General features: G+C 48.9%; 1 protein-coding gene across 6 annotated transcripts in view; it reads right to left on the reverse strand.

Moving 5' to 3' along the window:
* Positions 1-27,770, reverse strand: part of LRRK1 (leucine rich repeat kinase 1) — a 123,247-nt gene that overhangs the window by 22,489 nt on the left and 72,988 nt on the right. For all 6 annotated transcript variants that reach the window (XR_010947285.1, XM_067755850.1, XM_067755853.1 and 3 more), the window contains exons 7-24: positions 26,549-26,775; positions 25,348-25,475; positions 25,093-25,256; positions 24,120-24,257; positions 22,845-22,957; positions 21,732-21,808; positions 16,195-16,324; positions 15,441-15,553; positions 14,797-15,011; positions 12,636-12,800; positions 11,957-12,129; positions 10,734-10,854; positions 10,317-10,476; positions 9,650-9,926; positions 6,329-6,500; positions 3,815-3,978; positions 2,660-2,799; positions 586-835 (exon numbers count right to left, since the gene is read on the reverse strand). Coding sequence is in view for 5 of the 6 variants with exons in the window: in XM_067755850.1 (XP_067611951.1) it covers positions 586-835; positions 2,660-2,799; positions 3,815-3,978; positions 6,329-6,500; positions 9,650-9,926; positions 10,317-10,476; positions 10,734-10,854; positions 11,957-12,129; positions 12,636-12,800; positions 14,797-15,011; positions 15,441-15,553; positions 16,195-16,324; positions 21,732-21,808; positions 22,845-22,957; positions 24,120-24,257; positions 25,093-25,256; positions 25,348-25,475; positions 26,549-26,775 (2,927 nt within the window). In the remaining variant the exon portion in view is untranslated. The remainder of the gene's footprint in view (positions 1-585; positions 836-2,659; positions 2,800-3,814; positions 3,979-6,328; positions 6,501-9,649; positions 9,927-10,316; positions 10,477-10,733; positions 10,855-11,956; positions 12,130-12,635; positions 12,801-14,796; positions 15,012-15,440; positions 15,554-16,194; positions 16,325-21,731; positions 21,809-22,844; positions 22,958-24,119; positions 24,258-25,092; positions 25,257-25,347; positions 25,476-26,548; positions 26,776-27,770) is intronic.

The following is a 27,770-nucleotide window of genomic DNA, read 5'->3' on the forward strand; positions in this document are numbered from 1 at the left end:
CTGCTAACCACCAATGTCAAATTATCTCCAGGGAGACCAAATCATGGCTTCTGGTTTCCATGACTACAGAAGATTCCATCTTTTACCAAGCACTTGGATTCTGTGACTGTTTCCTATAGGGTGGGACCACAAAACGTTTTCTCTTTTCTCCAGCATTCTCTCCCCAGTTATTATCTTAGATTAATATAGGTAGACTCATCTCCAGGAACAGATTTAGGGGATCTAAATGCTCAGCTGCAGGGTAGCAGTGAGGAGTCAGCATTTGCCAAGAAAGGAAAATGAGGCGGTACATCTGGGAGTGCCCCCTTTTTGGACACCAATGGATATTTGTCTTCTATTCCTTGATCCAGCAGCAAAGTAGGAATCAGAGACGAGGGCCAGCTCAGTGGAAAAGAGCACCAGCTAATGTGAGGGAGAAATGGTGTGGGGTCCCAGGATGACTTCAACTTCTAAGTGCTCTGCCTATTGGCTGGGCCTGTGTGGCTTCAAAAAGAAAGCTGACAGCCTGTTTCCCTTCCGGCAGCCTAGGCCGGGAACCTAAAAGTCACCTGGGGTTGGGTCCTGTGCATCGGCGCTGTGGCATACCTGGCCGGGAAGTCGGTCATGAACAGCTCAGGGACCAGCTCCTGAAGAGGCACGGGGAGGTCGGGGTGTCTGGGGCAGGAGATGAAGTCCTGCTCGATGGCTGTCAACACGCAGTCTTCCATGTCAAAGTACTGCACATCCTCCAATCTCTCACTTGGGTCGGCGTGCTGAGCCCAGGAGGTCTCGCACACTGGGCAGGGCACATACTGCTCCATCAGTGGGGTCCCATCACTTTCCGTGGCCGTCAGGGCTAAATGGGGACACAGCAGGAGTCAGCTTACAAAAAGGCGGCTGCAGGCGGGTCCCTGAACAGCATCTGTACCCCCAGGCTGGGTGAGCCTTTCACAGGAGGGTGTCTGTCTGCCCTGGCCTGGACCCCTGGGAGTGGCTGAAACATGACTGCCGCACTTGGGTTCCTTTTTGGGGAGCACCATCCTCGATCCTAAAATACACTTGCAGGGAGGAGCCAGGGATGCACTGGACAGTCGCCAGGGCGTCTAGACCCAGGGGTAGCTGGCCTAGGAGGTGCTGAGAGTTTGGGGATCCCTCCTGCACAGTTGGGCACTGGAAGGACATTGGAGGCTGTGTGAGCTATGCCACACTCCAATGACCAAACCACAACCAGTAAGGAGCCGTTCTTAAAATTAGAAACATAAGGCTTGCAATTACTATGATCTTTTCTAGAAGAGCAATGCAGGAGGAGAAATGAGTACAAATTATAATAGAAAAAATCTAGTCATTTTACTTGTGTTCCCCTGGGCAGGAGACACAGCTTTTCTGCACACCCCTGAAAGGAGGTACAAAGAAACACCCTCTAAATTGTCCCGTGGAGATGCCAGAAGGGTGAGCTGATGTCCTGCTTTGTGCAGGGTGGACGTGTGGAATTTTCTGGGCACATGTGTGTAACACATCCTGCCAGCTGGCTGGTGGTGCTGTGTCTAGGCAGCCCTGTCTCAGGCCCTCAGCTCAGTCCTTCCTGTCTTATAGGCCCTAGTCAAATCCCCAGCAGCACCTGTTGTGGGGAGATCACAAAGGGCTCGTAGGGTTCAAATGGTCTAGAGGCCCCCATTGTACGGCCAAGCACCGCCCAATTGCCCAACCCACACACTAAACTACCTTCCCTTAGGCTCCTTTAAGTTTTTTTCCTTGTATGTCACCTTTCCCATCAACACCCAAAGGACCCCAGACCCGGGTGTCCAGAGTATGATCTGGAGCACGCCCAGCCACTGTTTCTTAAGCATTTCTTTTGATGCTCTCCCAGGATGCAGGGATGGTGTACGGGTGAGAAAGCCAGCTCAGGAGGCCAGAGGACTGGACTAGCAGGCCAGAGGCGGCACTAGGATCCCAAACTCGCTTTCTGCTCTCTTGGTCTCCAGGCTTCCGGAGTTGAGGGCTCACAGGGAAGAGGCTGCCTGGTTTTGACTGGATAGCCTCCTCCCTGCAGGATGCCCCGCAGTGGGTTTGTCTCCACTTCAGTAGCAAAACAAACAGAGGACCTCAAGAGCTTCACTTCAAAAAGTATTTTCTTTGGGTGGACTGTCAATGAAGAAACTGATCAAAGGGGCTGGAAAGGGCTACGTGGGTGGCTGATCACCGCTGGGATTCAGGGGTTTGGGGTAGGCAGGGAAGGAAAATGGGGGCCCTTGGCAGGTGTGGTGCCTTCCCTCCCACCCCTGCACAAGGGATGAATCTCCAGCTGCAGGCTCCCCCCTGGATTTCAGCAGCCCTGTCCTCACCATGTAAACAAAAACACGTGAGGCTCACATCGAGGGTCTTCCTAGACCATGTGCGGTACCCGGGGCATTCTTCTTCCCCCACGCTGTGGGCAGCCAGAGGCCAAATCCCTCCCAGGACCTGTGGGTCTGGGCCCACTTCTTCCTCATAGCACCTCCACCCATGCCCACAGCTGGACTCCCCCCGGGGCTTAAGACTCTGCCAAAGGTCTGTTAGGACCCCTCTGGTCCCCTTGGGCTGAACCACAGTGGGATTTCTGTTCTCCAAATAAGGAGCCCCACCCCGATTTATAAAGAAATATTAACATGAGCCAAGACCTGGTTCAAAAACATTTTCTTACCAGGAAACCACTGATCGATCAAGGAGTTGACATGGTCTGTGATAAAAGCCATTGCCGAGAAGTCCCTTATTTCCGATTGGCAAATGATTTTTATTCCTCCACTTTTTTTCTTTTTCCAGTTCACATCCGAGGATTCCACACTGCAACCCAGAAACAAAAAGGGGTCCATTATTATCGGCTGTGAAGGGCCCTGGTTTAATCTCCTTGCCTTCAGGGTGAGGGTGCAACCCCCAGGGATCACCCCCTCTGCAGGGGCCCAGGCAGGACTGTCAGAGGAGGCTCCTGCGTTTGTGTACTTCCATGCATGGCCCTGCCTTGTCCCCCCGCTGTCCCCAAAATGGTGAAGCGGACACAATGAGGACTGCAGGAAGGGATGCTCAGGCTGGGATCCGACCCTTAGGTGTGACCCTGGGGAAGGTTTTTCCATCTGAACCACAGGCTTCTCATCTGCCAAGTGGCAACTGTGAGCTTTAAGTGGGAACATCTATATGAAAGCACCAGGCACCAAGAGTGGCCCAAAGCAGGCCCTCAAAAAAGTTATTTTCCCCTTTCCCCCCTCCTTCTCACAGAGCTGAAAAAAATATTTTGAAAAATTAATTGTAAGTATGAAATAATCTTGTATGTACTAAACTAAACCTGATTAAAAATCAATTACTAACTTGTTGAGCTGACTTTATCTCTCTCTCTCAAAAAAAAAAAAAAAGAGAGAGAACAGGAAAAAGGAGCTAAGGTAGGTACTGTGGGGTACAGGCTGGGGAACCAGTGTCATCATCTGGGGCATCATCTCTTAGGACAAGGGGGTTATGCTGGATGGCTGCAAGGCCCCTGTAGGTCCCACCTAAGTGACTAGGGGGTGCTAGATAATCTCACCCCTGAGCTCAGTGGCCACCCACTTCCCTCCAGTGCTGGGCTGTGGTCACCACACCCTCCCTTGCCTTTCCTGTTCTGTAAGGGGAGAGAGGAAGGGGTGAGAAGGTGGGGAAGCTCTGGGACATTTGCTGGGAGTTTCCTACTTCTAGCAAGCTTCCATGATGACCTGCCCTTGGGAACAGAACTCTGGACATCAAGTGGACAGTCTCCCGGCGGAGGCTGCCCTGGGGCCCATTTCTGTAGCACCGTGGTGACCCAGTCAGGTGAGCTCCCAAATGTTCCTACCTGAGGTAGCCCCCATCAAAAGTGACCAGGAGCCCTTCCTGCCAATAGATGGTCTGATTTCTTTTCACTCTGAACGTGCTGCAGCGATTTCTCTGGTTTCCTGTAAAACTGTAAATGGTGACTTTCCTGTGCCTGCTTTTAGTATTCTTCTTGTTTTCAAAAAGCTGAAAGACAGAGAAAAGACCCTACTTAAGTAGACCGGGCTCCTCACTGGCCCTGGGCAGAGCTGTGAAGAGGCTGTCCTGGCCCCATCGTGATAAGGGACCACCATCCATCTTCCCACCCCCTCCCTCCTGCACTGCTCATCCTGCTGCCAAATGAAATGCTGCATTATCTGAGGGGGTCTCCAGGATACTCTGGGAACACATGTTCCCTAAAAGATTGAAAACAGGATTTTCTTTTTCAAATCTTTTCCCTCCCTGATTTTACAAGCAAAAAGTTACCTTAGAAAATATGGAAAATACAGAAAAATATAAGAGAGAAAATAAAATACCAATTTAATACATAGATCATGAAAATTTTGGTATATTTTATTCCAGGTTTTTTTCCTATCTACCTGTATGTTTATAAAACAGCTGAGGTCATATTTTGTAATTTTTTATTTCTAAATGTCTAATTGTGTATACTTTAAAAAACTTTGCTTTTCCTATGTTGTTAAAAACTCATAAAATTCATTTTTCTAAAGCTCAATATTTTATTAAGTATAGTAATTTGCTGAATCATTCTCTTCTTTGGACTTTAAGTTGGTTCCAATCTTTTGCTCTTTCAGATAGCCCAGATGAACATGAAAAACCACAGAGCTTTCTCTGATTTCAAATGATTTCTGTAGTTCAGATTTATAGCAGTAGTATTATTGGGTCAAAGGGTTTGAACATTTTCAGGCTCTGGATGCCTAGTGAGGAATCGCTTTCAAGGTGAATAGGCTGTATATTCACTGACCATGGTGTGTGAACTTTCCTGATTCTGGGGCTGGCTGTTAGCTCTCTGCTAATTTGATAGGTGCCAAGTGGTATCTTATCAATGCTTGAATTTGCATGCCTTTGATACTTCTGAGACTGAACTCCTTTTCCTCATCTGAACTTCAACAGGACTTCTTTCCTAATTCTGAGTGAGGGATGCTGCCAGGAAGGGCGCCTGCTTCCACACCCGGCTGGGCCCACACCCCGCCAGCCACGGAGCCCACTTGGAAGCTCAGGCCTCACACGATGCTGGTGCTTGGTGACCTTCCACTTAGAACGTGGCAGGAGGAAGAGTTCAAAGGGAGGGAAGAGTGACCCATGCGCCCACTCTTTCCATCTGTCAGTGCACCCAACTGTGTTGCTAACAAGTCTCCCTCCTGTTAACATGAGCTGTGAGAGAAGATGCCAAAGCATTTTCAGGCTCTACCATTTACTTTTGAACATTTCAGTAAAATGGGAAGATCAAAGAATATCTTTACTTAATACAAGAAGTTTAATTCCATAAGGGCCTTATAAATAGAACATGGCAAAAGCAAACTCATACTGAGTTTAATGTCAATTATTCAACAGTCCTGGCTTATGTCAGGGGTTCTCACACTGTAAAGTAAGTTACAATTTGCTGGAAGGTTTGTGAAAAACAGAGCCCTGGGCTCCATCCTGGAGTTTCTGATGCAGCAGTTCTGGGGCAGGCCCGAGAATTTGCACTTCTAACAAGTTCCCAGGTGAGGCTGATTCTGCTGGCCCAGGAACCCCACTTTGAGAACCACCACTCTAGCCAACCACTATTTCCATGTTATTGTCTTGCATGAAATGAATGTTGACTGACAGCTGGGACTTCCTTCAACACAACACCAGGTGAACCCACAGAAAAGAACTCCTTGGGTTAGGTCTTCACTGCTCCCAGACCAAGTTAACGTTCTATGCCAGTGGTTCTCAAGCTTGACTGGACAGTGGAGTCACCTGGAGAGCTTTAAAAAATACTGATCCCTGGCTACCACACCCACAGATTCTGACTTAGTGGTCTGTGTCTGTGTCTGGTCTGTGTCTGTTAGAGCTCCCTAGGGGAGTCTAGTCACAGCCTGAATGGTAAAGCCATGATTCTGAGGCCATGGTTCTCGAGGTGTGGTCCCTGACCAGCAGCATCACCTGGGGCAGTGGTTGGATAAGCAGACTCTTGAGTCCCAGTCCATAGCCACGGAGCCAGAACCCAAGTGGGGCCTAACTGTCTGTGTTCTAACAAGCCCTCCAGGGGATGTTGATGTTGGTTAGATTAGAACCCTGATGGGATATTCTGTCCAAGCCAGCTAGGCACTGATTTGGTATTCACAGAATGATTCAAATGGGTCTGTGGCTTAGAGGAGAGAAGGCAGCCATGCTGTACTGGCCTCCGGGCCCTAAGTCAGCAGATTTGCTGCAGGAGAAGGGTCTTCAGCCAGGCTCCTCCAGCAAACGGCATCTCCCTCCCTCCCTTCCTCCCTCCCTCCCTCCCACCAGGGCACAGTTGCAAGTGCCTCGCATGCAAGCAAAAACTGCCCCATGCAGAAAATGCAACTACCTGAAGGTCCATCTCGGCCAAGCTGATCAGCATCCGTGCTATAAACCTTTGCCAGAAGCCAACTGGAACGAAGCTCATCTTAAACACCCTCTGAATGGTGTTGGCTGTGGGATGCCGCATGCCGTGGGTGTCCAGGCCAGGTTTGGATGGAAGAAGATGTGGCAGGAGATAGCTGAAACACACCAAAGGGGGCTGGTGAACCAGGGGCCTGAGCTCTGCTGCAGGGCCCTGACCCCAGCAGATGGACTGGCCTGGGGCAGGCTCTGCTGAAACAGCTCAGGCTGCTGGGTGCCTTCCTTCCAGGGCCTTGGAATCTTATTTTTAGATAGAGGGGGTAGTTTATATGCTTCGAATAAATGCTCCAAGAGAAAATGAAGATAGGCACAGTGAATTTGTTTATTGACGTTTCTAAGATAGAGACTAGAATACGGCTAAGGGAAGACGTGGAAACATCTGTGGTCATAAACAGAGCAAATAGTAGTTAATTCTCTGTAAACTGGGTTGCGACTGGGGAGTCACTTAAAATTAACTTTGGATGGTGAAGGAAAAACAAATACAGCTGCACAGTTCTAAGGACAATGTAGATATTGGGGTCAGAGAAATGTTTTTGGCCTTAGAAGCTATTTATTGTTCTTGACCAGTTGAAACAACACAGTTGCCTTAAAAGTTCGAATGAGGCTGTTTGTGCAAAAGAGCGATGTTTTATGAGAGCACTCTTACTCATAAAAGCGCTGAATCACAGTGTCAGTGAGCCATTCATGACTGATCATTTGGAAACAGCTGAAACGGGGGAGGTCCCTCTAAGATTTCCCTGACAACCAGCATCTTCTGTGTGCCCTGGAGCTAAGGCGGCCTTGGGCAGAGCCTTGGATGTGCCCTTTTCTTAAAGGTTTGCCTTCAGCTCTCCTAATCCTTTAAAAATACATCAGTTTAGGTCCTATAAAACGTCTTTAGAACTTTCTGAAAGGAAGCGCTGAAAGTATTGTAGAAGGAAAATTCAGTGACAGCCTGGTGGGCAGAGCACCCAGGGATCGATCCTGGCTCTGTCTTCAGCACACAGCTTAAGCTCATTGCGATTCTGCTTCCCTGACATGGGAAGAGAATGGATACTGACCTCAAAGGGTTAGAGAAGGATGGACAGGGGGCAGATGGTGAAGTTTTTGGTCCTTTTCAGCCATTACAGGTCTTGGGTGAAAGGACCTTCTCAACTACCCCAGCTAGAGTGCCTCTCTCCACAGCCAGGTGATGTCCAACAGATGCCCTGATTTAGTCCTTTAAGTTCTGAGAAGTCCTTCTTTATCTCTCTGACCTCCCCAAATAGGCAGTTCTCGTCAGTGCCCAGTGTGATTTATCCTGCTTCTTCTGCCTGCATCATGCTCAGCTTGGATCTCACAGGAGCCCCTACACTGCCTGTGTGCTGCAGCTTCCTGCTTCTTTCTACCTGGCAGGTGTCCCCTGGGCAAGGGGAGGGAGCACGCTCTGCACCCAGGTGCCCCAGTACGCAGCACACAGAGCAGGTGCTCAATATTTTTGAAGGCAGAGGAGACTTAGAAGCCAGCATGGCAAGTGAAGAGATTTAAACTGACTGGCAATGGAAGCCCTGCTCAAGGTGAGCGGAGCCCTGGGAGACCACTGGCACCTCCTTAAAAGTGATCACTGGTAGGGCAAGGCTGTCCCAGGGGAAGAGCCTGGGGAATTAAGAGGTGAGTTCTTCATGTGCCTGTTGAACATTAAGTCTGTGAAGACCTGGGCACTGCGGAGCCGGCTCACAGTATGTCCCTGAGGTTGTCTCAGCAGTCGGGCAGGAGCCTTCCCTGAGTGCTGAGAGCCAGCGAGTCCCCCCTGGAAGGTACACAAACACTCAGAAGTGTAGGGAGGTTCAGAAATACCCTGAAGGTTTTCCCAGGGACTGGAAGCTTTCAGGGCTGCAGTTGAAAACTATGCTCTAAAAGGAGCAGCAAATGCCTTTGTTTTTGTTGATAGTGTCTTTGACCATATAAAACCTTATGGTGCGAGGAGCTGGAACTCCTTGTCCCTGGGGCACAAGGGAACGATTATACCTGTGCTAAGATGGAAAATGCTTGGACACTCCTGACTTTAGATGGAACCAGACACCATTGGCTATGAGCACTTAACACAAAGATGGAAACAATAACAGTACTGATAATCCTTGATGTCCTTGAAGCTCACAGGTGCAGGAGACACTTCTCATAGTTTACATGTATTATCAAATTTAATCCTCACAATGACTATAATACTAGTAGATAAGAGTATTATTCCCATTTTACAGATGAGAAAAGAAAGGAGGTTGGGACTTGCTTTTACATAGTGCTAATATCTCCTCATTCCTCTAATCTGTTGATAAAATAACCAGAAAATTGTCAGCTTCTGGCAGTGTTGTAAACTCACAGGCTGCTTCACTGTGTGCTTTTTCATGGGCCAAAGTCAAGGATACACCGGGGCCATGGTGTGAGGGATCATGTGGGTTTTGAATTCCTCTTTGGGGTTTCTCTTTTTAGGACTCAATCTTGGCCGTCACGAAGCTGGAACAGGAAGAACTGAGGCCCCCTCCCATAGTCATAAGACCAAGTGGAAATCTCAGAGAGAGATGGCCCAGGGCTGGCTCCCAGGAGACCCAGTCTGTGCTGATGGAATTGCTGGGCTGGCCACACAGGGTCCAGGGCAGCTCCCTGGGAGTCTCCTGTGGGCATCCCCCCAGAGCTCTGGGGTTGAGGGGCAGGGTGGTGACAAGTTCTATGACAGATGAATGGAAAAGGTCTGTGGATTTGGCATCCTGGCTACTGCCTCAGGGCCAACATCAGCATCAGACCCAGGAAATGGCTGAAACTGAAAATAGGGCAAGGAGGCCCTGAGAACCAAGCTGGTTTAGGTCAGAGCATCATCAGATTTAACCCACATGCCCCTCCAGCCCCTGCCCTCCCTGCATTTTGAAGCTGGTCTGTATAATTAGCACACACATCTTTGTTACTTACTCCATTTTTATTCATCAAATAACCAAGCAATCAACCTCCCAAAGCGTGAACTTCCCAAAGTTACCTTTAATGCCATTGCTATTTTTGCATGTTTTCCTACACCTTTTCAATAAATGGATTTCTTTGAACCCCCTGAAAAGGGACATCCAAGGCACAGGAAGGAGCAGCAAGCCGGGGGACCGGCCAAGCCCACACCCTGCTGCCCCAGCCCAGGCAGGCAGGTCATTATCATGGCCCATCCCTGGAAATCTTGCTCGAGCCACCAGTGGTCCCAGCCCTAATTCCTTCCTCTAGGGAGCAACCGGCACAGCCCAGTCCGTGGCCTCACCTGTCGTTGGCGACGGGCAGGGCTATCTCAAATTTCGCCAGGAACTGGAAATATTGCTCTTCTGTCTGCTTCGTGAAGCCGGTCCCAACCAGCAGCATCCTGAGGTCCTCCGCCCTGATCACCCCATTCTTGGCCACCGACCTGGAGCCCTTGATGTTGAAGATCCTCTGCAGACATTCAGACAACCAAATGGGGTCGAGGAAGTAGAGGTTCCTCAGGCCGTGGCTGGTGTCCGGGAAGTGGAGCAGGGTGCCGGTTTCAATGAGGAAGCTGATGGCTGCTCAGGGGAGGGGATGAGGGAACAGTGTCAAACAAAGGGCAAAAGGGACTCTGGATGACCTCCTCCTAAGGGGGCCAGCTTACAGATTCTTCTTAGGAAGCAACCAACACTCCCAACACATGGGGCCCTTCACATGTTCTCAAGAGGCATCTTGTAACTATTGCCAATGTGCTGATCTCCATTATTCATGGATTCCATCTTTGCAAATTCACTTACTCGTTAAAATTGATTTGTAACCCGAAATTGATACCTGAAGTGTCTTTGCAGTCATTTGCAGACATGCGCAGAGTGGTAAAAAATTTGAGTGCCCCTCCCCAGGGCCCTGTGCCTGTGCCTGCTGGTACCCACCTGATCCCCTCTCCCTGCCCACCCTCTCAGCCCACCCACCGGACTGTAGGTCCTCGTAGTCCTTGATGTCATTGCCAGGTATCTGCTCTACCAGCTGCTCCAGCTGCCTGTCCGTCAGGTACTGCACATCATCGCTCAGGCCGCGGCGCTGCTGCTCTGCCAGCACGGCCTCCTGGAGGCTCAGGTAGCTCCTGGGTATCTGGGACAGGTGGGAAAGGCTGGGCCCTCAGGTGTGCCCAGCCAGCCTGGTTCGCCTGCCACCCTCCAGAAGACGGAGTAGGTGGAATGCTTCCTGTCACTGTCCCACCCCTCTCTTCCCCCAAGAAACTGCTCACATGGGGACCACACACTATATACAGCACATGTGTTTTACAGTAGAAAGAGAGAGGGAGGTACAGTTCCCCTGACACATGGGAAGCAGGCCCCTCTGGCTTCAAGGGGATGAGAGGTACCCACCAGCCTCCCCGCGAGTCGCTGGCAACCAATGGTGCTGCCCACGTCTTTCATGCTGCACGTGACGTGGAAAATGAGCTGCCGCAGCCCTTCCTGACCTTCCAGGCTCTTACAGGAAAGTTCGCTGTGAGTGCAAAAAAGAACCGTGCTTATTCATCGTACCTCCCCTCTCTGACAAGTACTGCAGTGCCTCTGTTTTCCTAAGTGTTTCGTCCCAAACACTGGCAAGTTGAGAAAACTCATGAGAGATAGACACAGAAATTTAATGAGGCCTTACTTGATGCAAAGCATGGTGCTGGGGGCACCACAATGTGCTGCTTTAGTCTGTCTTCCCAACGTGCCCACTTTACAGAGGAGGAAAGTGAGGCATGCAGGCACAAGGTGACTCCCAAGGACACAAGCTGGAAAGGAGCAGGCTTGGGTGGGACTCAGGTTTCTGACCCAGAGCCAGCACTCCTATCATCGCAGGCCCCAGGGGGCATTCTCAAGGGCACTCGAGGAATTCCTGAAAGCCCCATCCTGTACTCTGAGCCACATGGCATGTCTCCAGGCTGACCCATGCAGCAATGCCCATGGCACTTCACCCAGAGCGAGGGAACCCAAGAGCCACCAGGGTAGCAGTCAGAGAACACTTACTAGCTGAGCCTCAGTTTCATAATCTTCAAAGTGGGCACAACAGTCTCCATAACCTGCAGAGCTGTCGTGAGAATCCAAGGACAGGAGTGGGAGAATCAACATGCCCAGGACACTGGTCCCACCAGCACTGGCCCATCCTGAATCCCACCCTGTGGCCCTCCCCCATCTCAGCCCCTCTGGACCACTCAGATACACTGGGAGGACCAGGACCACACCTGGGGTCTGTTCTTGATCAATGATCAACAAATGTGATGGGTGGTATTTGAATTTCTATCTCGTGGTCCCACTGGGGCCGTGCACGCTCAGCATTGGCCCTGGGGGTGGGGAGGCTTGGACAGGAAGCACAGAGAGTGTCTCCAGGCCCTGCCCTGCAGATCCTCTGGCAGCTCCTCACCCTCCCTAGGGCTGCATCTGCTCTGGGGGCCCAGCTGCCACCCTTCACCCTGGACAGGGCAACAGAGGAGCACAGCCCCTGCCTCAGGAGCCCTCTGCAGGCAGAGCAGGCGTCCCCAGGGAGATGGACAAGTGAGGGGCCAGTAGCCACAGCCCCGCGACAGGTGGGGACGAGCAGGATGCCATGGGACACTCACTGTAGGTGTTTGAAGGTGATGTCCGGGAAGCCGGTGGCCCTGGACCCGGAGGGTGAGCGGCAGAGCGCCAGCACATAGGCGCGCAGCGTGGCGATTCTCTCCACGCGGAATTTGGTTTCGATTAAGTCCAGGTGTGTTCCCACCACCAGCACCACGGCATTTGGGGCCTTGGCCTGTGAGAGAGAGTCTGGCTGGGGACGGGAACAATTCCCTAGGTGGTGGATGTGCCAACCCTGTACGGCCTGGCCCTCAACCATCACCCCGCTGCACCCCGCACTCCTCTCTGAGAACCTCGAGGGCCTGCCACGCACTAGGGGGTGTGTGAGGGCCTGTGACACTCCCTGGGGCCTCCATCTCTGATCCCTTCAGACAGCGCCCCAGCTTCTGGCCCACGTCACCTTTCCACTGGAAGAGGGGAGCCCCGTTCCCCTCCTGGGTCCACGATGTGGGGCTCTTAAATTTAAGGAAGCAGAAAAGTACAAGAGCACCATCAACCATGTGGCCCAGGAGGGTTTTAAGTACTTCACAGTGACCTGTGATTCTGGGGCCTCGTGACAGCCCAGCAAAGTGCAAAGCATTTCTCCCTAACCATTTCCTTTTTTCCTTTTTCCCCCTGAGAAGCGGCGGGGCCCCTGCAATGTCCTGAGGACTGAGAGCTGAAGGGCTGGCACCCCCTCACCTCGATGTTGAGAAGCCAGAACTGAAGGTTGGCCACAGCCTCCTCCCCCAGTGCCAGGTTCCAAACCACCACATACAGGGCCTTGTCTGTGAAGAAGCACTGGTTGACCGTGGCCATGCTGGCGGGGCCACCGATGTCCCAGACGTTGAACTCCACAGACTCAACCTACTTGAGCAACAAGGCAGCAACAGGGAGACATTTTAGCAACCAGGGTTTTAGTCAATCAAATTGAGATAACTGATCACTCTGAACGTTGTACATGGGGGCCTGGTAAAGGCACAGCCGTGGAAAAGCACAGCCTGTCCTGCTGTTTTTCTCAGGAACCAGCCATCTGAGGGAGGGAAGGGGGCCCAGCGGTTTGGAGGTGGGCTTCTAGGGGCTTCCATCTACTGCTATGGGAGCAGGGGGTCCTGGAAGCCTGGGTCCCGTGGGCAGAGGCGTCTGCAGAACGTCGGAGGGCACTGTCTGCCTCCATCTCAGCTGCAGACTGTTAGGAGACATCCTGCCAGAAGAAGCCAGGGGCTGACGGCAGTGCTCACACCAAGGCTTAACCTCCATCCGAGTGAGGGCAAGGCCAAGCAGACAGGCCTCTGAACTGTGCAGGTCAGAGGGCAGTGCCCACCAAGGATGATGGGAAATGGCCCTGATGTGGGAATCTAACAAAAGATTAGTTGTTGGGCTCTGGGGAAAGGCTGTGTAAATGGTGGTTTCTCTATCGTTTTATGAGGTCAGGGTCTGGCCCAAGTAGCTAAGGCTGCACTTTTCTGTGGCAAAGAATCGTTCACACCATGCTGCAGTTTGGACTCCAAGACACAGCGTGCTGACCTGCTTTTTTGGTGTAAAGATGAAAATGGACAGCTGTTCTAAACTGGCTGAAGGCCCAGCCACACAGAGAATTACGGAATTCAGTGTTCACAAGATCAGGTGGTTGTCCTTCAATGAAAGGGGTGGGGAGAAACTTGAATGATGGCAGAAAGGAAGTGGGGGCAGCCGAAGGTCAGGAAAAGTGGAAATACTAATTCACCCCTCAGACCTCGGACAGCTATTTGCTTAAGAACTGCTGGAAGAAAGTGACGTGGAATAATTGCTTAAAAAAGCAGGAGAGAATCCAGATTCTGGTTACTTTCGAGAACCTTTGGACATGCGTTAGCTAGGTTCACTCCTGGGGTGTTCTGGGGAAGGGGGCAGGGCTGGTGTTAATTATCTGGCCCTAATGGGCAGATCTCCATTCTCTAGAGAACTAGTTTCTGAGTCCATATTAAAATATACATTCAGCTTAAATGTTTCATGACTCAAATTGGATTTCCCTGACTTCAAGTGATTTTGTGTGAAAGACTCTGCAATAAAACTGATCTCTAGCTCGCCCTGTGCTGGGGGCTGTGGGGAAAATCGTGCAGCCTCTGGCCTCAAGTTCGCTGAGTTTTCCACAAATAGCCTCCTTGCACCTGTATCGCTGTGTGGCTACGTATACCCACAAATACAGCAACAGGTAAGGGAGGCATCATTGGCATGTATTCACCCCCTGTGCCGGGAGAAATAGCTCAGACCTGTGCTATAGTCCATCCCACCAATATTCCACAGGCTCTTTTCTCTGATTCAAGTGCAAGACAATTTTCATTTGTCTAATACTGAATGAAAAACAGGATGATTAATAGGTTCGTTGAAGGACTCATTTTAATTAGGGCTTAGAAACTAGACCTTTCAGAACTTGGGGTGAAAGCAGGTTTTGAGGAGGACAGTGCATTCATGCCGGGGCTGCCTTCTCAGCCTTCCTGTTAGGGGCAGGTATTAGTATATCTCACTCCTACAGCAGTAGTTCATTCTCAGCTCTGGGGAGGGGCCCCGTCCCAGGCCATCTGAATCACAGTCTTTGGGGCCTGGGCACTGCTGTCTTTAAAAGCTCATCAAAGCAGTCTAACCGTCAGCCAGGGTTGGCCTGGAACCTCAGCTTAGCTATAACAGAAAAACTACAAGGACACGTTAAGAAATTATTCACTGCCCTTGGCAGGAGCTGGTTTGAAACACACACAGTGACCCCTGCAAATATCCTGGGCCTCAGATACCAGGCTGAGAAACTCCTGGGCTCTCTGGAGAGGAGAGATAAGGGGCCCTGGAAGCTCCCTCCCTCCCACAGGGACTCTGCACGCCAACCATCCTTGACCTTGGCTCTCGAGCCAGCCGGCCTCTGGAGCTCCCACTTGGTGGTCCTGATGGTGGCCTCGCTGTGCACCACCTGGGGGGCCCTCCCCGTCTGTAAGATCTCCAGGAGGGTGGACTTGCCCTGACGCGGAGGACCCACGATGATCATCTTCATCTGCTTACACTTCTCCGCTTTCCGCAGCTGAGCACGCAGATAAGACAGCACTGCTTTGGGGCCTGTGCAAAATCACAGTTGGGGAGGGTGGATGCTGCTGCTGCCATATAGGTGGGAACATGCTCATATCTCTTGAGAAACAAAGTCCTATCTGGAGAGAACACTTTCTGTGTGTTCTAACTGGGTGAGTTGAGAAGACTATTGGGTCTATGGAGGGAAGGCGTGATATGAATCACCCCAGAAGTGAAGTCTAAAAGTCAAGGATCTAAAGACAGCATCCTTGCTGCTACAGGTCATAGCTGGTTTGATCACATGGTCAATTGCAATACAACGGTCCAGAGCAACCATTGAGTTCTGGATAACTTTACAGCATCTTCCCAAACACGGGAGCCAGAGGTGGGCTCCACAGGTTCCCGAGCTGTTTCCACCCCAGGTCCTTAACAACTGGACTTGAGTGCCTTTTCGAGGGGGTGACGCTGAGGAAGCCCTACCTTCTTTTCTAATCTCTGCAGGCACATTGCTGACGTTCAGGTCTTCAATGTCCAACTGCCAGAGGTTGCCCAGTTGCCCCAGCTCAGGAGGGAGCTCTCGGAGGCCAGGATTGCTGAGGGCACACACACACCATGGAAGAACACACACACAGCAGCCCATCAGCCTCTGGGGCCTGTGGGGGCCACTGACAGTCTATACCCCAAGCCCAACATCTTGGGCCCTGATTTCAAGTGTTCCATTTAAATACTAATTCCAAAGCCTTTCTCCCTGGGAAGCCAGTGGTACAAATGGCAGCTTTGTCTTCTGCAAATCCCCATGGCTTAGAACGGGGTCCCCTCCCCCAACTTTCCCATCTTTTCTATCATTTACACTATCCTAAGGATGATCACTGCCTCTTCTTGACAAGGCAATGTAACCTGAATTATTTTATATTTTCATCAAGTTTTGCACACTGTCTGAATCCCCCAGCAGTGCTTGGCAGTAGGAACTTAGTAAATGAAAGGATGGACGATTGAGGAGTCCTTCTCATTATAAATGAGTGAAATAGCAAAGAAGGCATCATTGTATCACTACCTCTGCCTTCCCTTCCCTCGCCTCTTTGACTAAGCCTGGCTCTGAAAATCCAACTGCTGCTTCTTGGTACATAGGTGGATTATTTCTCCCTGGCTTCCGTGTCCTCAGGTGGTTTACACAAGGACATTCTGCTTCCCTGGGCCAGAAGAGCCAGTGCAACTGCTCTGGCTGTGTACTTACTTTCCCAAGTAGAGTTCTGATAAGCTCTTCAGTAGGCAAACCGAGGGTGGGACTGCATCCAGGTGGTTGTCATTCAGACAAAGGACTTCCAAAGACTCACTTAGGAAGGCAGGAAATTCCAGTACACATGCTGCAAAGAAATGGCAAAGCAGACTGTACATTTGAAAAATAATTCTGGACCATCACAGTGTTGGAGGTGTATAAACTGGTACAACCTCTGGAGGGCACTTTTGACAAGTCTATCAGAATAAGGTGCTCATCTCATGGACCCAGGGATTCTAATTCCAGGAAACAGTCCTACAGACATCCTGGCACGTATGGCAAAGATGTGAGAACAAGCACACTCAGTGGCACACTTTGTAACAGTAAAGGTAGAAGACAGCTTATATGTCCACCCACAGGGAGTTGGTTAAATGAGTAATGGGATTATATACAACTATTACAAAGCACAGGGCAGGTCTACATGTATGGGTATGAAGAGATACTCAAGAGCTATTGGTAAATCAAAAAAGCAAGGTGTGGAATTAGGTATCTAGAAGGCTTAACTTGTGTACCACAAAACATATGCAAACATGAGATCAAACACCCTCCCATGAATTTAGGTATGTTATATGCATGTGTGCACACACCTTACAATGCACATATGCATGCTATATGATGTTGTGTGCATGTGCACACACCACACATGCACACACGCATGCATGTGTTACACGAAGTTACGTGCACATACACATATGTGCACATATGTATGCTATATGATGTTACGTGCACACACCACAATGCACACAAGCATGCATATGAAGTTATGTGCATGCACATATGTTATAAGGTGTTATAGGCATGCGTACACATACCACACATGCACAACCATATGTATACATTGCATGCTGTTATAGGCATGTGTATACATACCACAAATACACATATGTGGTGTATATGTTATAATGTATGTCAGACACAAACACAGTTGCTACCACGGACACATGAACTTCCATAGTTTGCTCTGGAGAAGGGAATTACTAGTGTAATGGAGCAGGACCCTATGGGGCCTTCCCAGAACAGACCCTCCCAACCCCATGTCCTCCTCCTGCCCCTTGTCGGTAGAAAAATTGTAGCCTCTTAGGCTTCCCCAAGTTCTAAAGAGTACATTTCATCAGAGAAGTTGAGAAAATGCAGAAAGAAAGGAAAACAGTCAAGCAAGACAAAATAATAGTTTAGCTATTAGACAAAGTCAAGGATCTTTAGTTCCTCCTCAAGAGCTATAGATAATATTCTGAGCCATGTCCTTTGAGCTGTTTTGCAGATACTGAATCCCGCACCAGGTGGAAGAAGTTAACTGTATGCTGCCCACAAGCACACAGTCCCCAGACCGGTTGGAACCAGAAGGTTGATGAGATTGACTCCCGATTACCTCACCACCAACCAATCAAGAGAATGTCCACGAGCTGATCACACACCCCATAATCCCCCTCCCTCACCCTGTCTTTAGAAACCTTTCCCTGAAAGCCTTTGGGGAGTTCAGGCCTTTTGAGCACTAGCTGCCTGGACTCCTTGCTTGGTGCCTGCAATAAACACTGCACTTTTCCTTCACTAAAACCCGGTGTCAGTAGATTGGCTTTACTGCATGTGGGCGAGTGGACCTGAGTTTGTTTTGGTAACACTAGGAGACTGAATATTCACTCCATGCCTTTGGTGCAGTTCAGAAATTTTGTTTACCATATACATGTATTACTTGATCAATTAAAAAAGCTAGTTAACTGAAAAATAATAATGTGAGCTTGGTTTTTATGCTTCCTAGGATGGCATTCTCTGAAAAACAAGTCAACTCTAGTATATTTAAGTGATTTCATTAATTAGGCTAATTATGAGATTACTATTAAAATCACATCAAATTTGCTGTTTCCACAGCACCAGAGTGTGTGAGTTGAGAAAGAATGTGGGGAGGGCTTGGAAACCGATGGGAATCAGAGGGTTGGATTGCAGCAGAATCTCTGAAGTTCCTTTTCCTTTCTCCTAAGGCAGGGAGAGCACACCCCTGAGGGTCCCTTTCAGCTCAAATTCAAGGTAAAACAACTGCCTCAAAGCCCTCTCAGCCGGTTCTCTGCCAGACACATGAGATAGAGAAGCTAGAATTCTTTTGCAGGGCTGAAACGACGTTCCTCTGCCCTTGATCACAGCTCCTCCCTTAACTCTGGCTTTTCTCCACACATGTAGCTGCAGTCTCAATGGTAATGGGGTAACCTGGTATCAGAGAATGTTCTGGGAGAGACGATAACGGAATACAGATATTGGCGCCTGGAAAATTTGCCCAGCTAGTGCCACGTGAATGGCCCCTATGGAAATAAATGTGTAACAGACTTTTAAAGACAGCTTTGTACTAGTCCTTGTTCTACAAGAAAAATGTTCAAAAAGAGTTTTTTTTTTTTTCCAATGAAAAAGAATGATCAACTTCAGCCCTAATTCCCATGGAAAGAACATCAAGAATAAGAAAGGCTCACTTTCTTCCCAGAACACACGTTCTGAACACATGGCTTCTGTGCTTTCCAATTTTAAAGTTTCACCTTGGCGTTTATGAAGCCTCTTTAAGTAACGGATGGATGGAATAAAGGATTTATACTGCAAACAGAGGCAACACCTGACACAGACCTCCTGGCCCAGAATGGAAACTCTGGAAACTGGGCTGGGCAGAGCACAGCTCAAGGTATTTATGAGCCGTAATTATTTATTCATAAGCTATTTATGACTCAGCTGGTCTGAATTTTACTGTAAAAATGGCTGTCCAAATTATTTTTGGACAAGGCCACTGTGCCAACATGACTACTTGAATGTACATAAATCTACCTGGAGTTTTACTATCCATCTGCAAACAAGTATAGATAATCCCTTACCCGAGGTCAACAGCCTGAGAGAATAACCCTGCTGAGGAAAAGGGTTTGCAGCGGGTCTCTCCTTTTCACCAGGTGTGGGCCTCAACTTTCTACTCGAAATTGAAAAAATCAAGAGGCTTTTGTCATGTGCCAACAGCACAGCACCATCCATCTCTGCCAGGGAAACTCCCAGAGGTGTGGCCCCTCCCTTAGCTCCAGACACATTCCTGCGGGCCACCAGCAGGGTCTCCAGAACACAGGTACATGTTTCTGTCCCACTTTTCACTGTGTGCCTCTGGCCTTGCACTCTGGCAGTTTCAATAGAAAGTGGCTGTTCCTGCAGGGTGCTGGGTGCACCTCCTTGTGCACATCTCTATGCTCTGCATTTCTAGACTGGAGACACCTTTCTAGTCAACGGCAACCCCTGAGGCTTGACCCACAGCGATGGAAGTGTGGCCGAGATCCACACTAGCAGCTCTTTTCGTGCCTACCCTCCTGTTTGGGCATCCATGAGAAAAAAGTGTTTGCTTCTCCTTCCTTCCAAGTGAAATCCCTGTGTCTGGACTCAATTTACAAAGTCTTAAGGCCCTTTGTTTTGAAAAGGATCAGTTATGAAATTCCAGATTGCATTTCCCTAGTAGCAAGGTTAAGGGCCTTTCCTTTCTTTCTGGGCCATCTGGACTTCCTTTTCTGTGAACTGTTGATATCCATTGCCCAGTTTCTGCCTATTGGGTTTGACTTTAAAAAAAAAAATCAATTTGTAAGCCATCTTTGTGTATTAGGGGCTGAAGCCAATTTATGTTGTAACAATTTTTGTTGCAAATATTTCCTCTCAGTCTGTTTGTGTTATGACTTTGTTTATGATGCCTTTTACTGAACAAAGTTTTTCCATTTTTACAACACCCAAGATTTTGCTCTTTTTTTAATGACTTCTGGATTTCCCACCTAGCTTTTAAAGGTTTTCCCATATTATACATTTATTCTCTTAAATGTTATTTTTCTTTTATGCTTCAAGCTAACATCCACATGGGGATGTTTGTAACTGATGTAAGGTAGGGCATCTAGTGCTGTGCTTTCCCCCCTTTCAGCTGGACAAGCAGTTATACCAGCACTATTTATTGAAACAATAAAACATTCTCTTCCCCACTAAATTGAAATGCCACATTTATCATATATTAAATTCCTATATTAGGTCTATTTTTGGACTCTGTTCCACTGATGATGTGTTACTTTTTCAATCCTATGTAAAAACACTCTTACATGACTGATATATGCATATCATATGTATACAGTAGTTCATCAAAAAAGGGCATCAGGTAAGCAGACTACTTAGTTCACCTCCTGCAAATGTGTCTTGGCCTCTGTGGCAATTCTTATCCCCATCTCACACCATCTATACTCAAAGAGCACTTGTCAATATAGATTGATCAAGCTGAAGAAAAAAGTTATATTACACTTAAAACAACCTAAATATTTGTTCCAGTTCTATGGGACAGTATCCAGAGGGATATATCTGTGAGTGTTGTTGGCTTTAGAACTCCTGGTTTTCAGGTTGAAAAAGAGGGCTGGTGACTGAACTTGAGGGACAGGTCCACACCTCCCCCTGCACCTTACAGAAGATAACGAACAAAAAGAACTGTTTTCCTAGAAACATTCTCTGCTGAACTGGCCTTGTTGTGTGACCATACAAACACCCTAGGAAAAGTTGTGTTTCTAATGAGTTTGGAGGAAGACCTCCAGAATCTCAGCCCAGCCAGGACAGCCTGCAGGGCCAAGGGTGGCTGTGTCCCCATGTGGACCTCACAAGATGCCATAGTGTGGCAGTTAAGGACTTCATAGTACTGCCCCCGGGCCCCAGTGCTGGATTCCACAGTGCTGGCTGAGACCTGGCTTTTGCACTCAGTAGCCATGTGACCACATCAGTCAACCGTTGTGCTACAGACTGAATTGTGTCCCCTCAAGTCCATATGTGGAAGCCCTGACACCCAATGTGATAGTATTAGGAGATGGAGTCTTTGGGAGGTGGTCAGGTTTAGACAAGGTCATGAGGGTGGGGCCTCCATGATGGGGTTAGTGTCCTTATAAGAAGAGATACTAGAGGGCTCTTTATCTCTCTCTCTCTCTGCCACATGAGAACACAGCAAGAAGGCAGCTGTCTGCAAGCCAGAAAGAGGGCCCTCACCAGAAACTGACACACGCTGATCGTGGACTTCCAGCCTCCAGAAAAGTGAGAAAATATATTTCTGTTGTTTAAGCTACCCAGTCAGTGGTACTTTGCTAGGGAAGCCTGAATTGAAGACACTCTGGAGGCTTAGTTTTCTCATCTACAAAATGGAAAACCACAACCCATACGTCATGTGATGGTTAAAGAAAGACTGACACATGTAAGGTATCTAGGGCAGTTCTCACACCCAGCAGGCCATCCACACACAGTAGCTACTAGTCTTGCTGGCTGCAAACAGGAAAGGGGGTTTCAGGACACCTGCAGGCCATCCGTGTGACATGAACCATGGGCACAGGCACTCCCAGGGTTCTGAGTCAAGCATGGGCATCTCTGGCATTCCCACAGGGCACTGCAGGGGAAGGCCCAACAGGAGGGCCATCCCCCTGTAGGGGAGCAGGGGCAGGTCCCCGCCCAGCTGTCTCATCTCCCAGCAGCAACACACACACCTGCCTCTGTCCCGGAACGCTGGCGGCCTCTGGTGGTGAAAAAGGAAATTCGCTTTGTTTTAAGTACATCTTCATTTCTGTAGGGTGAAAAAAGTCAAAATTTGAGGAAAGCATGGCAAAGACATTTCTATTTTGGCTGTGACTGTACAATGCCACACATAGAGAAGGGAGAAAATTCCATCGGCAGGGTGTTTGGGCTCCTGCAGCTGACGTGTAAGCATGGACAGCACCAGTTGTGCTCAGAAGTCTTTCCGGAAAAGAACAAGCTGGCAGGACTGGTGGTTTCCACTCCTGAGCTTTTCCATCTCAGGCAGGTGCTAGCATTTCTGTACCTGGCAGGAATGCCCATATCAGAGGCTGTTACTTCACGCTGTTCACTGAGGGAGTTCTCTTAGGAGCATAAGTTCCACTGAGATGTTGCAGAAGTGGCCTTCAGCAAGTGAACCAGGAAGGCTGGTCTTCAGGGCCCCAAGGACCAGCACGGCTCATCCCCAGATTTTCCCCTTTTATTAAAAGACCTTTGAGGGTACTTTTTATTCAATCTCTATACACATTGGTTAGTGACTGGCAAAAACTTTTGAACAGAATGATAGGTGAGGCTAAAATGAGGAGATTCTCCAGGATCCTTTAAAAATTAGAAATGGGAGGACACTGTTTTGGGCTGAATTGTGTTACCCCCATTCATATGTTGAAGTCCTAACCCCCAGCACCTCAGAATGTGACTGTATCTGGAGATAGGCCTTTAAAGAGGTGATCAAGTTAAAATGAGGTCATGAGAATGGGCCCTGATCCAATCTGACAGGTGTCCTTATAAGAAGAGGAGATCAGGACACAGACAGGCACAGAGGGAGACTGTGTGAGGACACAGGGAGAAGGCAGCTGTCCCCATACCAAGGAGAGAGGCCGCAGGAGACACCAACCCCACCGCCACCTCCATCTCAGACTTCCAGCCTCCAGAACTGTGAGAAATAAATGCCTGTTGTTTAAGCTGCCCAGCCTATGGCACTTTTTCATGGCTGTTCAGCAAGCTGGTAGAGACACCATCCCATGCGTCTGTTGGCTGGGGCTACACACACATTTGAGAACTTGCTGGGGACAGAGACCCCTGCTTACCTGCCAAATTGATTTCTGGAGAGATCTAGGGTTTTGAGTTGTCTGCAGGTCCACTTCTCTTGAGGTGGCAGTGCCATCAGCTGATTTCCCTGTAACTTCAAGAACATGAGGGCCTGGGACAGAGGGAGAGAGAAGCAAAGACGATGTCAAATACCAAAGGGGCAGAAGACCTGAAGGGAAAGTCAGTTCCCTGGCAAAGAGAAGCCAAATGATTATAACCGATTCACTGTCACAAAGATTCCAACAGTGTGGGGTTTCACAGTGTCTTAAAACTCATAAAATTATAGCGAACAAAGCAGATGGGATAATTAATAGAAGATCCTTTCCTTCAGATCAATGGGATGCAATTATTCAAGAAAGAACTGAATCTAAGTACTTCTCAGAATTGAGGTTTCTTAAGAGTGACAATTATTTGTGGACCTGTCCTGGGAATAGTGGATGAGTCTGAAGGTCCTGGAGGCCACTGTGTTACCACAGGAGGGGAGTGGGCACAGCATGATGCCTCCTTGGGCTGGCCCAGGTGATGCCTTGGACAGGGGTCAGGTGGCATCAGTGACACCGAAGGTGACCCACCCCAGTCGTGCACCCTCTGCTGGCTTGACACTGATGCCTTCAGAGTAATGCAGAATTTCCCACCTGGGGCTGGCCCTGGGCACCAAGTGGTGAATAGGATCCATGCTCTGCTTTCAAAGGTTCTCAGTGGAGTGGGAAAAACAGACGGATGTGTGAACAAGCTAAAGGTAGAAGGCAGCCCCGTGCTGGGACACACACACACACACACACACACACACACACACACACACACACACACACACACACACACACACGGCTCTGGTAAAAGGCACTTCCTGAATTCACATCCGGGAATTCCAGTTCTGCCACTTCCAGAGAGGGAGGCAGGGACAAGAAGGCCCTGCCCTGTGGTGCTGCCAGGGCTTCACACACCAGAATGCCTGGTGGGCTCACCCTGGAGCCGGGAAGGAACAGAGCCAGAGGTCAGTCCGAGGGGCTGCTGGGCTGTGCCTTCAACTGTCAACACTGAAGAAAATTCTGGAGGATAAAAGTTCATCATCCCGCCACCCTCCCAGAGCTGTTTCATTTTGCACATTTCCTCTCAGTCTCTTTGCACACAACCATGCGTGACTTTGACAGTTAAACTTTTCTTTCAACTTTTTTTGTCTTGAAAGCTCAGAAGAAGCATACAGGTTTCACTGCAATGTGGAGTGATTTTCTTACAAAAGCTGAAAAGGAGAAATAAGGTGCTATTAGACTTACATCAAGCTGGAAAAGTCCCAGGGGAACTTCTCTGAGTGTGTTTTCTGAGAAGTCCACATCCTTAAGGTGGTTCTTCCAAAACACAGCCATTTTGTCTGGTAGAGACTCCAAGGCATTTTTGGATGCTTTGCAGCATTTCTAGGAATTTGATGAGAAAGAGAATTAATTAGCTTTCTAAATGCCGTGGTGTCTATGATAAAGACTGTTTCCAAATTTAATGTTAAAAACAAGACCATTACAGTAAGGCTCTGTAATAAATACAATTCAGCTAATTAAGAGGCTACAGACTATCCTTGCCCCATTTTCCTGTCCTTGCTCCAAGGAAGGGATGGGAATGGTTTCCTGGGGAGACCAAGGTGGCTCATGGTCCTTTCCCTTCCCTCAAGAACATCTGGCCCATTGTCCTTGGAAATAATGGGACAATTCAGGACAGTGCTCTGAAGAGGAGCCCATGTCCCACACAAATATGCTTAAACTAGAAATGTTAATGTTAGAGACGGAGAAGTTCCATATTTGCTATTGAAAACAGCAATAAAACACAAATATTCTTTATGCTGTTCCATCTGTTTTAACAAGCAAACTTCCCAAGAGAAAATACCATGATTTAATGGGCAGCACTATGGATGCAGACTATTCTTCTCTTCTTTATTCTTATTTTACAGCTGTCCTAAAGGAACGACCCCACCTTTTGGACAGAACTCATCCTGGGCCAGAAGTTCAGGCTGTAGTTGTGGAAAGTCCTGTGGGTGTTACGGTGCGAATCTCAAACCCAGAGCCAGGTGCGCTGGCTCTCGGGTGAGTTACCTGCCTGAGACCCTCAGCTGCTGGATGCTGAGTAACATGTTTGTCTATAACACAGGACACCACTGCGTGGCCGCCAAGGGGACGCGGTATGCACCGCACCCACAGCTCTGTGAGGCTGGCATGGATGTGGACTGACAGCTCCTTTCATGATCTTCGGCAAGTTACTAACCAAAGGGCAGGCCCAGGCATTTGGAAACACCTTCACGTTATTTCTGGAGACATTCAGACAATTGAGTGACTTGAAAGAATGAAGGAAAAGTGCAGGGAGTTCTGTCAATTTATTGTCAGAAATATCGAGTTCCTGTAGCTTCCGCAAACCAATCCAGTTCGTGGCTAGGGGAAAATAAAAGAGGATGAATTGTAAAAACAGCCCAATCAAGAAGAAAATGACAAAGTAAGTCAGGTTATTGATGCTAAAACATACCATTTTCTTCTTCAAACAATTTTTCCAAATAATTTTTTGAAGCTGTCAGTTTTTGAAGTTTTGAGAGATGCAGGAATCCCGGTGGGAGGTGGGACAACTTGTTGCTGGAAATATCAATTTCGAGTAGCCTGTAGTTGGGGGAGAAGGAAGTCAAGGCATCAGAAGAAAGAGGTAAAGCATCACGGGTACATATTTCTCTGTAAACATGTTTCTTTTTCTCCTTGCACAAGGATAAAGAATGTGCATTGAAATACAGCAATATGATTTTTATTCATTGCATTACTGTCACTATGTCATGTGTAGACAAAGAAAACCAAATCTCTCTTTGGTGGATCCTGGTCTCATTGACCAAGGGATGTAACCTTTCTCACATATGTGATAACAGAACAAGCTGGTGCCCTGGAAGTTACTGGAAGTCCAGAGAGCACTGCTTTTAACCTTTTGGACCCTCAAGTCTGTCCAGGTTAAAGACCCCCACTCCGTGGCACTTGTTTAATTTTTTGTGCAGGTTTCTTTCCCATGAGTTACTGCTGACCCTAAGCTCTTTCCAACATTCTTTTTTACTTAACTTAGAGCCTTAGCTTTTGAAATCAGCTCAAATCCCATATGGAATGAGGCCTTGCAGGTATGATTATCAATACATCAGTGAAGGTAAGGTCTTTCCTCTCCCCATGCAGCCTCAGCAGGAGGCTTGGGCCTCTTCCCAAGGCCTCCCAGAAAAGGAGACAGGAGCTGCCTACACCATCAGGCTGCTGCCAGAGTCCTGGGAAGTTAACTGTTTCTCTGAGGCCCTGCCCACTTTCCTTGGGAGGTGGACCAAAAGCTGGGTTGTCTGGGTGCCACTGTTTCCACCAGCCCCTTTCCTCTGACTCCTGTGTGCAGGAACAAGACTGGGCACCTCGGACAAGCAGGCCTGCGTGGCTGCCAGCGAGTGGTGGAAACGTGGGCCAGACAAGCCACCCTACTAGACAGATCTTTCTGCACTCACGTGGAAAGGAGGTGGGACCTTGTGCCCAAGAGCTTGCATAATGGCAGGCAGAACTTCCTTCTCTTATTTTAGCTGAAAATCTGTTTTCAAAAGCAACAACTACGATCAGGGAGCATGACTGCAGGAAGAGGACAGTGCAGGAGGAGGGTGGTGGTGGCAGCCGGGGCTCAGATGGCCAGGGCTCACCCCAGGGGCTGCAGGGCAGGAGCCCACCTGGAACAGATGATTTCGTCTGATGACTTCACGCTGGGCAGCTCCCCCAGGTGGTTGTCTGAGAGATTCAGCTTCCTGAGGTTGATGAGTCCCCAGGGGATGATGGAGGGGAGGGATGCCAGGCAGTTGGCAGAAAGGTCCAGCTCTGTGATCTGGCAGGAGATGTCAATGAGCCAGTCCAGATCCACCCAGGGCAGCTTGAGGTGGGACCATTTCACACGAAGAGCCTGGATATTGGAGCAAGGGGAAAGCACACACCAGCGATGAGCCCAGGGCTCGTGCAGACTTGAAATAAAGCAATGATTTATTCAAGTGTGAATCTGTCTGTTCATCTCAGCAGAGTCCCGAGAGGTTGGGACCACGTTGCCCCTGAGAAGGTACTTAAGCCCTCCTGCACCTACAACCTGAAGGTAATCTCCGCACAGCTACAGCTACTCACTCTCTAGCCTCTAGAGGGAGCATGTGGGCTTAGCATCACCTCTTAGAGAGCTATCACCCTCGGGGGGAAACACAACAGGAATGGCCCCTGCTCTGTACAGAGGAGCCCACCCAAGCTTGGAGCAGCCTCCCTAGACTGCAGAAGAAGGCTTAGACCCAAACCTGGGTCTTCTCACTTCCCTTCACGGCACTCTTCCCTGTGATTAGAGGAGTTGCCGCCTGCAGCTGCTTACACCACGCTGGGTGCTTTGTGGATGAGCTGCTTCCAGAGTGAGAGACTGAATATACAGACAATGGCCAGACCATATATAAAAAAGAGAACTTTGACCCACAACCTGCAGCAACCTACCAGGAAACTAACCCCCTTATCTATAATAAAGAGTCCAGGAAGCCAAATTTGCCAGAAGCCATACTGCAATGTCTAGTAACAATCCAGGAAGCTAAACAATAACTTCTGTAACAACTGGCCCCAAATGTCCAGGACTTGACTGATAAGTGACAACTTCCCTAATTTTGTCCCTGCTTCCAACTTAGACTAACCAGGGAAAGGCAAATATGCCCCCTAACCCATCATGTAGGATGCCCCCCTTCTAGTTAGCTGCCTCCAGCTTCCCCGTCAACAGCCTCTAGTCAGGGCACACCTGAAGCCTTCCCTTTATCCACCATAAAGCTTCCCCACTCCTCTGACAAAATGCAAGTGACAGTGGCTGACTCACTTGCCACCAAAAGCTCTGAATAAATCTCCTTTGCTTTTCTCATTTGATTGGGTCAGAAAGGCCAGCAG

This window comes from Pseudorca crassidens, chromosome 1 (assembly GCF_039906515.1).
Source record: "Pseudorca crassidens isolate mPseCra1 chromosome 1, mPseCra1.hap1, whole genome shotgun sequence".
Lineage (NCBI taxonomy): Eukaryota > Metazoa > Chordata > Mammalia > Artiodactyla > Delphinidae > Pseudorca > Pseudorca crassidens.